Source organism: Sus scrofa, chromosome 4 (assembly GCF_000003025.6).
Source record: "Sus scrofa isolate TJ Tabasco breed Duroc chromosome 4, Sscrofa11.1, whole genome shotgun sequence".
In the NCBI taxonomy this organism is placed as follows: Eukaryota; Metazoa; Chordata; class Mammalia; order Artiodactyla; family Suidae; genus Sus; species Sus scrofa.
The window spans coordinates 48831903-48846119 of NC_010446.5; the positions used below are offsets into that span (position 1 = coordinate 48831903).

Consider the following 14217-nt stretch of genomic DNA (forward strand, 5'->3'; position numbering starts at 1 on the left):
TGTGGCAGGCTTTTGATTCATTAAAGTGCAGAGTTCTAAGTAAGAGTGCTCTGGAAAATTAGGAGCCTACCTTACTCATATAGATGGGTTTGGATTTTATCCCAAATGTATGGGAAACCACTAAGGAATGTAAATAAAAGGGATAAAATCAGGCAGACATTTCAAGGAGATCCCTTTAATGACCTTGTGGAAGATAAGATACAAGAGAGGTAGACTGGAAGCAGGGAAATAAGAAAGGAGGCATTAAATTACACCAACTATAAAATACAAGTGTTGCTCTTAAAGCATATCACTGGAAGATAGCATGGGACAGTGGCTAAAAGCCAGGACTTTGGCTAATGGACTTGGGCTTTCACACCTAATATCTGTGTGATGTTTGGAAGGTCAAAAATTATATTGAATAGTCTCATTCATTAAAAAGAAAAATAAACCCAACCAGATTAACTGAGTTTACGAGTGGGTGTGACAAGAACTCAAATGACTCAGAAACTGGCAAACCTGCCATCTCTCTAATAGGCTTCATTGTTTCTTTCCTATTTCTTTGCTCTTCACATCTACTCATTATTTTTTAACTTGTAATATACTACTCTGCTTACTCAATTTCTTTTTCAGTGGTATGTCTTCTTGCCCATGGACATCATGACTTCATAGACATCCTACTATATAGTGAATTGTCAATTCCCCCTGCTGAGTAAGAAAGTTTCTCAATATTCCCTATGTCACACTGATAAGAAAGAGGCATGAAATGACTCTGCTTATCTTTTCTCAGCTACATAAGCTGAATCTCCATAATTCTGTAGAATTTTGACTGGGGTTTAGATTGGTAATGTAGAGGGAGACAAGGAGAACAATGGGACTTATGTTAGAGCTTGCAGATAGTTGATTTAATATTTTGTTGCTGTTGGCTGTGCCTACAGCATGCAAAAGTTCCCAGACTAGGGATTGAACCCATGTGGCAGGAGTAAACAGAGCCACAGCAGTGACAACATGTGATCTTTAACCCATTGAGCCACCAGGGAAATCTATAAGCAACCTTATAAGGGACAGTGAAAGCATACCTAGTACCAGTGGCAAGAATAATGGGTGTGGGTTCAAGGAAGAGTTATGAAATTACCTAGCTTAATGTAATGTTACATTAGATATGAAAAACTGTGGATAGGGAGGTTTCAAATATGAGTCATTGAGTAATTAGTGTGCCATCTATCCAAATAGGGAAGACAAGAAGGAGGGTGCTTTGATGAGTTCAAATTTGAACTTTCAGGTCAACTTTGTAGAAAATCCCAGTAGGTAACTTTAGGCTTTCAATATATATTGGACTAGAGATAGCCATTTCTGACCACTCTCATTTTTTGCTTTTTGAGTTTTCTTTTACTTTAGACTCCTTCCTTATCAGCTCCGCCTCCTTCTCATTTGTCTACTCTTCCATCTTCTTTTATGTGATCTCTTTGGGGGTCACATGGCCAGTAGTAGTTCCTCATCACCCCCTCTATATGTATCCCTAGATTATCTCATGAAATACTAGATTAGTAAGTGTTTTATTGATGCTCGTGACTTTAAAACTATTATCTTCAAAAATGGATCCAGTTTTCTACGTGCCTTCTTCATTTAGATAGCTAAATGAGCTCTCAAACTTTTGATTTAAATCCCCAATAGCCCACCCACCCCAGTCATCTTGGTCTATTTATGTAACACTCTTGTTTTCTCATTTATAATGGTCAGAACTTTAAGATTTTTCTTAACACCGTCTTTTCTTCATTCCCCTACAGCTAACCCATCATCAGTGCCTATCAGCTCCATCTCTAAAATATTTCACGATTACTTTCCAACTCTATTGCTTCCATCTTGTTCCAGACTACTAATAAAGAACTTTTTTTTGTCCTTTTATGGCCACACCCATGGCATATGGAAGTTCGCAGGCTAGGTGTAGAATCAGAACAGTAGCTGCCAGCCACAGTCACAGCCACAGCAATTCAGGATCTGTGCCATATCTGAGACCTACATCTCAGCTCACAGCAACAGTGGAACCTTAAACCCACCTAGCAAGGCTAGGGATCAAACCCGCATCCTCATGGATACTAGTTGGGTTCGTTACCACTGAGCCAGGATGGGGCTCCCCTAATGAAAGAAATTTTTAATCAAATTATTTAGTGGCTCCTATTCCATTTAGAGTAAAATTATAGTAATGACAAAGGCCCCATAAAGGGAGGTCCTCTCCTTTGTCCTTACTATGTACTCCTACAACTTTGTGATTAGTTATCTAACAAGATTCTTTCCATTATGGCACTTATTCTTGGTGTTTCCTCCCTCTCAAACTATCTTCACCAGGTTGGCTTTTTTGAATTATGTAAGTCACAATTCATATGTCACCTGAATAAAGGGATATTTTCTATCTCCAAATACAAAGAAGCCCTAAACCCATCCATCACTGTTATATTAATGTATTTCTTTATATTTTATAGCACTTTTCTCTCTGAAATTATCTTCATTCATCTGCTTATTTAAGGCCAATTTTCCCCCCACCTATTCGCTGCCATCTAAGCTCATGATTAGAGATGTTGCCCTTGTTGTGCACCCCCATATCTCTAGTGCCTAAAGCAGTGACTAGTATGTATCGTAAATTAGTTCTCAATGGATGATTTAACTAATTAACTAAACTGGAAGTATCTTCTCATTCTCATCCTTCCCTCTATGATCATTTTCCACGAAAGGCCAAACAGCATCTTTATTTATTTATTTATTTATTTATTTATTGCCTTTTAGGGCTGCACCTGTGGCATATGGAAGTTTCCATACTAGGGGTCCAGTTGGAGGTACAGCTGCTAGCCTACACCACAGCCACAGCAATGTGGGATCCAAGCTACATCTGTGACCTACACCATAGTTCACGGTTAACTCATTGAGCTAGGCCAGAGATCAAACCTGCATCCTCATGGATACTGGTCAGGTTCATTAATCACTGAGCAAAGAAGGGAACTCCCCCAAACATCATCTTTTAAAAACATGAAACATATCATATCCCTCCAAATAATTTAATCTCTCTTTTTAAATTTTTATTTTTTGCTTTTTAGAGCTGCACCTGGGCATATGGAAGTTCGTAGGCTAGGGGTCCAATCAGAGCTGCAGCTGCCAGCCTATGTATGCCACAACCATAGCAACACCAGATTCCAGCCACAACCTACACTGCAGCTCATGGCAACACTGGATCCTTAACCCACTGAGCTAGGCCAGGGATGGAACTCACTTCCTCATGGATCCTAGTCAGGTTCATCACCACTGAGTCACAATGAGAACTCCTAATTTAATCTCTTTGGTTGCTTTCCAGTGTACTCATTTTAAAATCCAAGCTCATCATGTAAGTTTTCAGGGCTACTCTCTTCTTGTTTATTACACTCCATGGATCTTTCAATTTTTTGGTGATATAAAATTCTTCTTTTCTTGAAACACTCTTTCCAATATTCTTTGCATAGCCATCATTATCTTGTCTTTCTTTAAATTTCAGCTTAATTTGATTTCTTCAGAGAGGATTTCCTGACCTCCTAACTCGAAAAAGTCCCCTACGTTTCTTTTTCTCAACCCCTGATATGTCTCTTTCACAGAATTCATTAGTTTTCCAATGACTACAATTACGTTTTTGTATTCTTGATTTTCATCACTGAATTTACTTAAATGTAGAATGATCAGGGTAGTGATCAGATCTGTCTTGTTCTCCTTAGTACTTAACATGATATTTTGGACACTGAAGGTACTCAATAAATGTTTCAATTTAAAAAGATAGCAAATGGTAGTAGAGCTCTTGGAGTAAATAAGATTAACCTGGTTACAGACTAGAAACTCCTAACTAAATCTAGCCTAAAGATGGGTTTTTTGGTTTGTTTGTGTTGTGTTGTTTTAGGCCAGTATATGGTATCAATTTTTTTAATTCCTTTGGTGTATAATGAATGCTACAGTTTATCATATTTTTTCATCTGGGAGTAATACTGAAATATGGTAACAATGTGGAAGGCCTTACATCTATCAGAAAGGACATAGTATTAGTTTGCTAGATATTAATAGACACTGTTTTACTTTGCCAGATAGTAACTTTAAGAGGAGTTAGTTATTCAAGAAGTTACTTGATTATAGAAGGATTCAGAGGGATGAGGGGAAGAGGACTGGGGTGGGGGGTGGGGGGAGGCATGATGTGGACAGGCCTTTAAAGAATAGATATTTATTGACTTTTGTGGATGTTTCTCAATATTTCAATATCCCTACCATTCTAATCCTGTCATCTATAGCCCAGTTCTTATTAGTATTTGAGTTTGTGACACCATTTTGCCCCTCCTCAATTTAAAATAAGAGAAGAGGGTAGAGAACAGAGCCCTGGGAAATGAAAACATTCAAGGACTGGGTGAAATAAATGAATCCAGAGAGGAATAGCTAGAGAAGAAAGAAAAATAACAACAACGACAACAAAAAATGGTTTTCTAGACGTTCAGGGGGAAAAAAAATGCTTTAAGTGGGCAACTGTGTCAACAGATAAGGTTGAAAATTGTAGGCACTGGTGACTCCAAGATGAAAGGTTTCAATACACAATAGGTATTAAATCAACTGTCAGTGGAGTGAGGAATAGTTGCAGACTCCTTGAGAGACATACCAAAAAGTGGAGTGGTATTCACGGTCTGCCAGGGGTGTAGGGAATGAGGAAGTGTGCTGTCTGTAGATAATTTCAAAACAGAAATAAACCTAACTAAACTTCATCTTTAAAAAAAATTAGTATTGCCACACTCTAGCAATTGTGAACCAGGTTAGTGTTAAAATTTTGCCCCCTTCAGTTACCACTCTGAGAGGGTAGTGTAACAACTAGAAAGAGAGAATCAGGTCAAAGGAGGACCACTTTATAAGACAAGAGGGATGTGTGAATGCTTATATAATAAAAGGAAAGGATCAGCCTAAAGAACATGTTTTAACAGAGTAGGAATTGTAATCAGTACAGCAATCTGAGGATACATAGAATGCACAAAACACAGGCATGATTTAGCCTTGAATGAAAATAAGGCCTCTAATTCATAGAGAAAGAATCCTTAACCTTTGATTCAGAACTGTTTCAATATGGGAAGTTGTAGGTCTTTTTTATTTATGAAATTAATTCACAAATTCTGATTACATTATTTAAATAGCTTTCCGTTATATCCACTTTTGAAAATAACATTGATGTTTCAAAAATAACTTCAGTATTCCAGATGTAACTGCTGCTAAGTTATTTCATGGATGTCATGTAAAAATTTTTCAATGCAATGTGTTAGCAGATACATTGTGATTTCTGACGTTAAATTAGTGTGTTCTGCATTTGCACTTATTTCATACAGGGAACAAATATTGGGTGTTCAAGGACACGACCCTGCAACCTGGTTACCCTCATGACTTGATGACTCTTGGAAGCGGAATTCCCCCCCATGGTATTGATTCAGCCATTTGGTGGGAGGACGTTGGGAAAACCTATTTCTTCAAGGGGGACAGGTCAGTACACACCTCACATGAAGAGATCTGTTAACTAATGTTTAGAGAAGTCAGTATTTCTAGTATATCATAGGCCTGTACATTTGCTGAGAGTCTGTGGGCATATAAACACAATAATGAATAGAATTAAAAATATTTTCAAACATATTTTGAAATAATATTCTGGATAAATCTTACTCTAATATACCAAATAATATGACTTTCTTATAGTCTTTTTCTTTTCCATAATCTTACCATGCTTATAAAGCTGTATAGATAGTGTGTATTTATCCTTACAATGCATTTTCTTTTGATTTTACTTGCTTTACTTAAAAAGTGCTTTCTAACACAGGCTTTTTTTTTTTTTTTTGCTTTTATATTTAAACTTTTAGGATTTACACATGATTAATTTTGAAATATCTTCAGTTTAGCCATGAGTTCTATTTCTTAGAACACTATTTATTTAGGTAGGTGAGATGAACTAACCTATCAATGAGCTAAATATCTTTAGCTCAGTGTATAATATCCCTTGCTATTTTGTGTCATTTCTTTTCCTTTTGTGACATTACTAACAAGGTTTTAAAACTTAAAGGGAACTGTTAGTTTTATGATGTACAATAACCCCTAGGCATAAATAGTTCCCCCACCCACTTTTAAACAGACATACATAACATAAAAAATATCAGTTGAAGGCTATATTTTCATTAATTTAAATTAATATTAAATTTAAAAGTAATAGAGATGAAAAATCAATTTTTAATTTTGCTATTACTAGTTAGGTCAAAATGTGACACTCATAAGTAACTTCCATTGGTATGTAAAGGAACTTAAGTACTCTATTTTACAAGTAAATTTAAAGCACACACACACACACAAACACATATAAAAACAAAAGGCTTTGATGATCAACAAGCTAGCTTTGAGTTTGCCTTATAATCTTATCATAATATAACGATATAAAATGTCTCTAAGTTCATGAAAAAAGTAAGGATATTAACCTTGTTATTTTGCACTTTGCTGTTTTTGATAGTTTGTGATTTAAAACATCGAGCTTTATATGTGAACAAAAAGATCCTATAATTAGCCTCCATGGATAAAAATGTATACATTTGCATTTATTTTGTTACAATTTTTTTATACATTAGATTTCTATAAACCTCTATAGCAAAATGTTCATAGATTTTAATTTACTAGCATGAAACTAAGGTTTTGCTAAATGTACCTTACTAGCTTAAAAAACAGCAGATTCATTAAACTCTATCAAAGTAGAAGATACTACTTATCACAAAAAGTATATGACTCTCAGCAAAGTATGAAAGAAGAATGAAGAAATTGATTGTAACAGCACAGTGACCACTAATGAAAATAAATCTATAGACTTATATTCTTTAAAATAATTATATTTAAGTTTGCTAGATTTTAATTCCTCAGCTGGTTTTAATTGCTTGAATATACTTTTTCAGAGCGAGGTTAAATGCAGAATTGTATACTTTTTTTTTTGCTTGTTGTTTTTTGTTTTTGTTTTTGTTTTTCCTAGAAAAGGTTGAGAAGACACCCTGGAGAAGTTAACTTCTACCAGTACAGAACATGAAAGCTTAGCTTTCATATGACAGTTTTAATGAGAGTTTCATAGATGATAATAAAAACTGCCATTTTATTATCAGTTAGTCATAACTTTAAAAATGCCTCTATTCTAAAAACTTAGCACTTCTTTTTTTTTATTACGCAAATGAATTTATCACATCTGTAGTTGTATAATGATCATAACAATCCAATTGCACAGGATTTCCATCCCACAGTCCAAGCACATCCCCCCACCCCCCAAACTGTCTCCTCTGGAGACCATAAATTTTTCAATGTCTGTGAGTTAGCATCTGTTCTGCAAAGAAGTTCAGTCTGTCCTTTGTTCAGATTCCACATGTCAGTGAAAGCATTTGATGTTGGTGTCTCATTGTATGGCTGACTTCACTTAGCATGGTAGTTTCTAGGTCCATCCATGTTCCTAAAAATGCCAGTATTTCGTTCTTTTTAATGGCTGAGTAATATTCCATTGTGTATATTTAACACTTCATCTTGATCCACTCCTCTGTCGATGGACATTTAGGTTGTTTCCAGGTCTTGGCTATTGTAAAGAGTGCTGCAATGAACATTGGAGTACATGTGTCTCTGCAAGTCGTGGTTTTCTCTGGATAGATGCCCAGGAGTGGGATTGCTGGATCAAATGGTAGTTCTCTTTTTAGTATTCTGAGGAATCTCCATAGTGTTTTCCACAGTGGTTGCACCAATTTACAATCTCACCAACAGTGTACTAGGGTTCCTTTTTCTCCACACCCTCTCCAGCACTTATTGTTCATAGACTTTTGGATGATGGCCATTCTGGCTGGTGTAAGGTGGTACCTCAGAGTGGTTTTGATTTGCATCTCTCTAATAATGAGTGATGTTGAACATCTTTTCATGTGTTTTTTGGCCCTCTGTATGTCTTCTTTGGAGAACTGTCTGTTTGGATCTTCTGCCTTTTTCTTTCTTTTTTTTTTTTTTTTTCTTTTGCTATTTCTTGGGCCACTCCCGCGGCATATGGAGCTATTTCTTGGGCCACTCCCACGGCATATGGAGCTATTTCTTGGGCCACTCCCGCGGCATATGGAGCTATTTCTTGGGCCACTCCTGCGGCATATGGAGCTATTTCTTGGGCCACTCCCGCGGCATTTGGAGGTTCTCAGGCTAGGGGTCAAATCGGAGCTGTAGCCACCAGCCTAAGCCACAGCCACAGCAACGTGGGATCCGAGCCGTGTCTGCAACATACACCATAGCTCACGGCAACGCCGGATCGTCAACCCACTGAGCAAGGGCAGGGACTGAACCTACAACCCCATGGTTCCTAGTCGGATTCGCTAATCACTGCGCCACAAAGGGAACTCCTCTGCCCATTTTTTGATAGGCTTTTTTTTTTTTTTAGTATGGAGCTGCAGAAGTTGTTTATAAATTTTGGAGATTAATCCCTTGTCAGTCGATTCACTTGCAAAGATTTTCTCCCATTCTGTGGGTTGTCTTTTTGTGTTGTTTAGGGTTTCCTTTGGTGTGCAGAAACTTTTAAGTTTGATTAGGTCCCATTTGTTTATTTTTGTTTTTGTTGACAATACTCTGAGAGGTGGACCTGAGATGTTGCTGTCGTTTATGTGAAAAACTTAGCACTTCTTAAAAAATTAATTTTAGAAATTAAATGGGGAGTTCCCCTTGTGGCGCAGTAATTAACGAATCCAACTAGGAACCATGAGGTTGCGGGTTCAATCCCTGGCCTTGCTCAGTGGGTTAAGGATCCGGCGCTGTGGTGTAGGTCGCAGATGCGGCTCGGATCCCGCATTGCTGTGGCTCTGGTGTAGGCTGGTGGCTACAGCTCCAATTGGACCCCTAGCCTGGGAACCTCCATATGTCACAGGAGCTGCCCAAGAAATGGCATAAAAACAAACAAAGAAAAAAACAACAAAAAAAAAGAAATTAAATGGGAGCTACCTCAAATGAGTGAAATCAATGATATTAAATTTTTAATACAATAAATATTATAGTAAATGAGGAAAGGATTTTTAATTCTTTTATTTTCTACTTGAGAATATGCATGAAATTTATAACCATATGTATAGAAATAATTTCATTTTGTTATGTTTAAATAAGTGCTTTTATCAGTTTTAAAGATATTTAAAGCAGGATCCTAATTAATTTTCATGGGTGTGATCTTATATAGAAGTTCATGAGTCATAGATGTTTAATAGACTACTTCATATTTGGATAATTATATAATTCCAAAGTCAGAACAGTTATCAATACATTCATTCTGGATTAAAAGTAGATGGTAAAGGCATTAAACTAAATCAAACATATAAACAATTTTTTACTTTTATATAGTTCAATGAGTTTTGCAGTAGTTCGTAATTTAAACATTTTATATATTTTCTTGTATATTTTAAGAGAAAACATATTGAAAATTTATTTTTCCTTTATGTATTTCTTCCTCTTCTTCCACTGACATTTTTCTGTTTAAAAATGTATTAACAGATTTCTACTTCTCTAAGACTAAGATCAGGAAAGGATTTTTAAGAAAATCTAGTCCATGTGAAAAAAACTCGATTGCTTTAAGGGGCCAGGAGAATAATATATGTAGTGCTATGTACATCAGTATACATATGGCAGTGGGGCTGATGGGTACTGTGATGAGCTGGAAAGTGCAGATACTCTGGAAAAGCATTCAAAATCAGAATCATTTATGTAATTTACTAGATGAATCAAGCACATCTTTAGATTTGGTTCAGGTCCTGCCATATGTCAGCCTCTCATCTTATTTACTTGGTACCAAAGTCTAGACAGCCTCAGAAATATTCCACAGATAATTCATCTTTCTGTACCTGACTGCCTGTGGTGACCATATAAATGTAAGACAGCCCATTCCATTCTCAATAACTATACTTCTGGCTTCCTTAAGATTTCCGTACTAGTCATAGTGTATCCCTCACTCATTTATTTAAAACATAGTTTGAGCACATACTATGTGATATGTACTAGCTAATAATGATGTAATAGTAAAAAAGACCACATGGTTTCTGCTCCCATGGTCCTTAGATTCTATTCGAGGAAATAATAGTAAACAGTAAAGAAATAAATGACCCTGATCTTTTAACATTGAGAAACACTACAAAGAAATTAAATAGCTGATGATGTGATAGAGGCTCATGGGTTGTAAAGAGTGGTTGGGAAATTAGTATGGCAGTCAAGAAGGGCCTAAGTTGTGAAGGGGGCACTTATGCAGGGACTTGAGTAGCGATAAATTTCAGCCCCATGAAGCTGTTCAGAACAGTATGTTTTAGGCACATGAAACAGAATTATAAAAACAATAAGGTTCACATGTTCAAAACAGAAAATAAAACATTGTAGATGCAGCCTAGTGAGTAAGTGGTTGAGGAGGTCACACAGGTAAGCAGGGACCAGATTATGGGTCCCTGTAGACCATGACAAGGACTGGATTTTATTCTAAGTACAATGGAAAGGCATTGGAGCATTTACAACAGGTAAGTGTATGTTCTGCTGTGTATTCACAAACATCATTATGGCTTCTGTGTGAAGAATAGGCGTCTAAGTGGAAGCAAGGAGATGAACTGGCAGGCTGTTGAAGTAGTACAGGGGACAGGACGGTATGGTAGCAGTGGAGATGGAGCAAAATGTATGGTACAGTATATATTTTGAATGTAATAATTAGCTTTTCTTATGGCTTAGATTTTAGGGGTGGAAAAAAGCAAATCAAAGACAAGAGATTTATTATCCAAATAATTGAGTAGATGATGCAATTTCTGAAGATGGAGAAGATACTGGGGACAGGGATTAACAGTATAAGATGTCCATTTTCAGATTGAGATACCTTCTTACACACCAACTGGAGGAATTGAGTTGATTGTTGGATAATTGAGTTTAAAGGAAAGGTTGATTGGAAGCACAGATCTGAGAGTAATTAACATATAAATTGTATGGAAAGCAGGGACACACATGTAATCTCCTAAGTATTAGAGATAGCTAAAGAAATGTAGATGAAATGGTGTTTCTTTAAACAGATCTGTAAGTTTAGATTAAAATGTCCAGTTTCACTGTTTAACATACACCATGGAACTCAGTCCCTCAGACTCCTACTTGCCCTTTTCTTAGTATACTATTAACATACTATGTAATACTTGGATACATGTTGATCTTCATAGAATTTAACTCTAAAATGCTATTTCTAAATAACCACTTAGCATATTCTTACAAATATATGCAAAACTCCATTGTCATACTTCATTCTAGACTGAACCACTGAAGATTTTAAGACATTTTCAAAGAAAGAAGACAAAATTTAGATCCATTTTGGTTTATTTTACTATTGTCATCAATAGTCAAACAGAAAAATTCATTGATATCCTCTACCTTAAGTTGTATGTTTATGAAGGAATTCTCTTTTGTCTTTTTGAAATTATCAGAGTACAAATTGATATTTTTAATTCTGTTTTTTGTTTGTTTGTTTGTTTGTTTGTTTGTTTTTTTCTTTTTAGGGCCACACCCATGGCATAGGGATGGCATATGGAGGTTCCCAGCCTAGGAGTCTAATCAGAGCTGTAGTCTCTGGCCTATGCCACAGCTACAGCAACGCCAGATCTGAGCTGCACCTTCAACCTACACCACAGTTCACAGCAATGCCGGATCCTTAACCCACTGAGAGAGGCCAGCAATCAAGCCCACAACCTCATCGGTTTCTAATCAGATTCGTTTCCATTGCAACATGATGGGAACTCCAATTCTGTTTCATTTTTAAGAATGCTTCTGAAGAATGAGATTTTGTATGATTATTTGGGTATGAAAAAAAGTTGGCCCTATATCTCTTTATTTAAATTAACAGAGACAAGTAGTCTTGATTCTAGAGTAGAAAAAGGAAACAGAGTGGATGAAGAAATGCCTGAATCATATGAAATCAACCTTGGAGTGACTTTTTATTCAGTTTGAGTTCCATATCTAGCAAATTAAAGTATATCATTTCAGAATTTTCAGTATCATTTATTTGTTCACACAGAGAGAATTTAAGAAATTATTGTTTACTATTACATGGATGATGGTAGTCTCTCATGGATATGACATTTGATAAAGTATGAAAATATTTTGGATAAATCCCATTTATATTCATTATATTATTTTGTATTTTTTAAACTCAATATTAGTTATGTTTATATAACAAAATTTATTGTACAGCCATCATCACAACCCAATTTCACAACATTTCCCTCCCCAAAACCCAGCCCATTCCTACCCACCAAACCTGTCTCCTTTGGTAACATAAGTTTTGCAATGTTTGTGAGTCAGTTTCTGTTCTGCAAAGAAATTCATTGTATCCTTTTTTTGATTCCACATATAAGTGATAGCATATGATTTTGTGTCTCACTGATTAATTTCACTTAGCATCATAATTTCTAGGTCCATCTGTGTTGCTGCAAATGCCATTATTTTATTCCTTTTTTATGCCTGAGTAATATTCCACTGTGTATATGTACCACATCTTCTTTATCCACTCCTCTGTCAATGGACATTTAGGTTGCTTCCATGTCTTGGAGATTGTATATAGTGCTGCAGTGAACACTGGAGTAACATGTACCTTTTGAAATCGTGGTTTTCTCTGGATAGATGCCCACGAGTGGGATTGCTGGATCGAATGGTAATTCTTTTTTTGTTTTTTTGAGGAATCTCCATACTGTTTTCCACAGTGGTTGCACCAGTTGTCATTCCCACCATTAGTGCAAGATGGTTCCCTTTTCTCCACTCCCTCTCCAGCATTTACTGTTTATAAACTTTTTGATGTCCATTCTGGCTCATATGGGTTTTGATTTGCATTTCTCTAATAATTAGTGATATTGAACATCTTTTCATGTGTATTTTGCCATCTGTACGTCTTCTTTGGAGAACTGTCTGTTTATATCTTCTGCCCATTTTTTGATGAGGTTGTGTTTTTTTTTTTTTTTTGGTATTGAGCTGCTGGAGATTAATTCTATGTCAGATTAATTCTGTGTCAGTTGTTTCATTTGCAAATATTATCCCCTATCCCGTGAACTGTCTTTTTGTTTTGCTTAGGGTTTCCTTTGTTGTGCAAAACATTTTAGGTTTAATTAAGTCCCATTTTTTTATTTTTGTTTTTATTGTCATTACTCTAGGAGGTTGATTGGAGAAGATATTGCTATGGTTTATATCAGAGTGTTCAGCCCATGTTTTTCTCTAATAGTTTTATACTATCTGGTCTTATATTTAGGTCTCTAGTCCATTTTGAGTTTATTTTTGTATATGGTGTTAGGGAGTGTTCTCATTTCATTCTTTTACATGTAGCTGTCCAGTTTTCCCAGCATCACTTATTGAAGGGACCATCTCTTCTCTGTTTCATATTCTTGCCTCATTTGTCATAGATGAGTTGACTGACCATAGGTGCATTGGTTTAATTTTGGGCTTTCTATGCTATTAAACCAATCTATATTTTTGTTCTGATGACTGTTGCTTTGTAGTATAGCCTGAAGTCCAGGAGCCTGATGCCTCCAGCTCCATTTTTCTTTTTCAGGATGGCTTTGGTTATTCTGGGTCTTTTGTGCTTCCAAACAAACTTTAAAATATTTTGTTCTAGTTCTGTGAAAAATGCCATTGGTAATTTGATAGGGATTCCATTTAATCTGTAGATTGCCTTGGGTAGTATAGTCATTTTGACAATATTGATTCCTGCAGTCCAAGAGCATGGTATGTCTTTCCACCTGTTTGTGTCATCTTTGATTTCTTTTATCAGCATCTTATAATTTCAGAGTATAGGTCTTTGGTCTCTTTAGGTAGGTTTCTTCCTAGGTATTTTATCTTTTTGATGTGATGGTAAATGGGGCTGTTTCCCTAATTTCTCTTTCTGACCTTTTATTGTTAGTATATAGAGATGCAGTTGATTAATATGCATTAATGTTATAGCCTGCAACATTACCAAATTTATTGATGAGCTCTAAAAGTTTTCTGGTAGTGTCTTTATGATTTTACAGGTATAGTATTGTGTCATCTGCAAACTGTGATATATTTATTTCTTCCTTTCCAATTTGGATTCCTTTTATTTCTTTTCCTTCTCTGATTCCCTTGGATTTCTTTTTCTTCTCTGATTGCTGTGGCTCTATTCATTATTTTAAAGCATTGATTTATAATACTTTTCTCTAAGAATCATCA

At 35.9% G+C, this 14217-nt stretch overlaps 1 protein-coding gene across 1 annotated transcript in view; it reads left to right on the forward strand.

The window, feature by feature from the left end:
- Positions 1-14217, forward strand: part of MMP16 (matrix metallopeptidase 16) — a 311134-nt gene that overhangs the window by 275077 nt on the left and 21840 nt on the right. The window contains exon 8 of the mRNA XM_001926617.6: positions 5346-5496. Coding sequence (XP_001926652.1) covers positions 5346-5496 — 151 coding nt within the window. The remainder of the gene's footprint in view (positions 1-5345; positions 5497-14217) is intronic.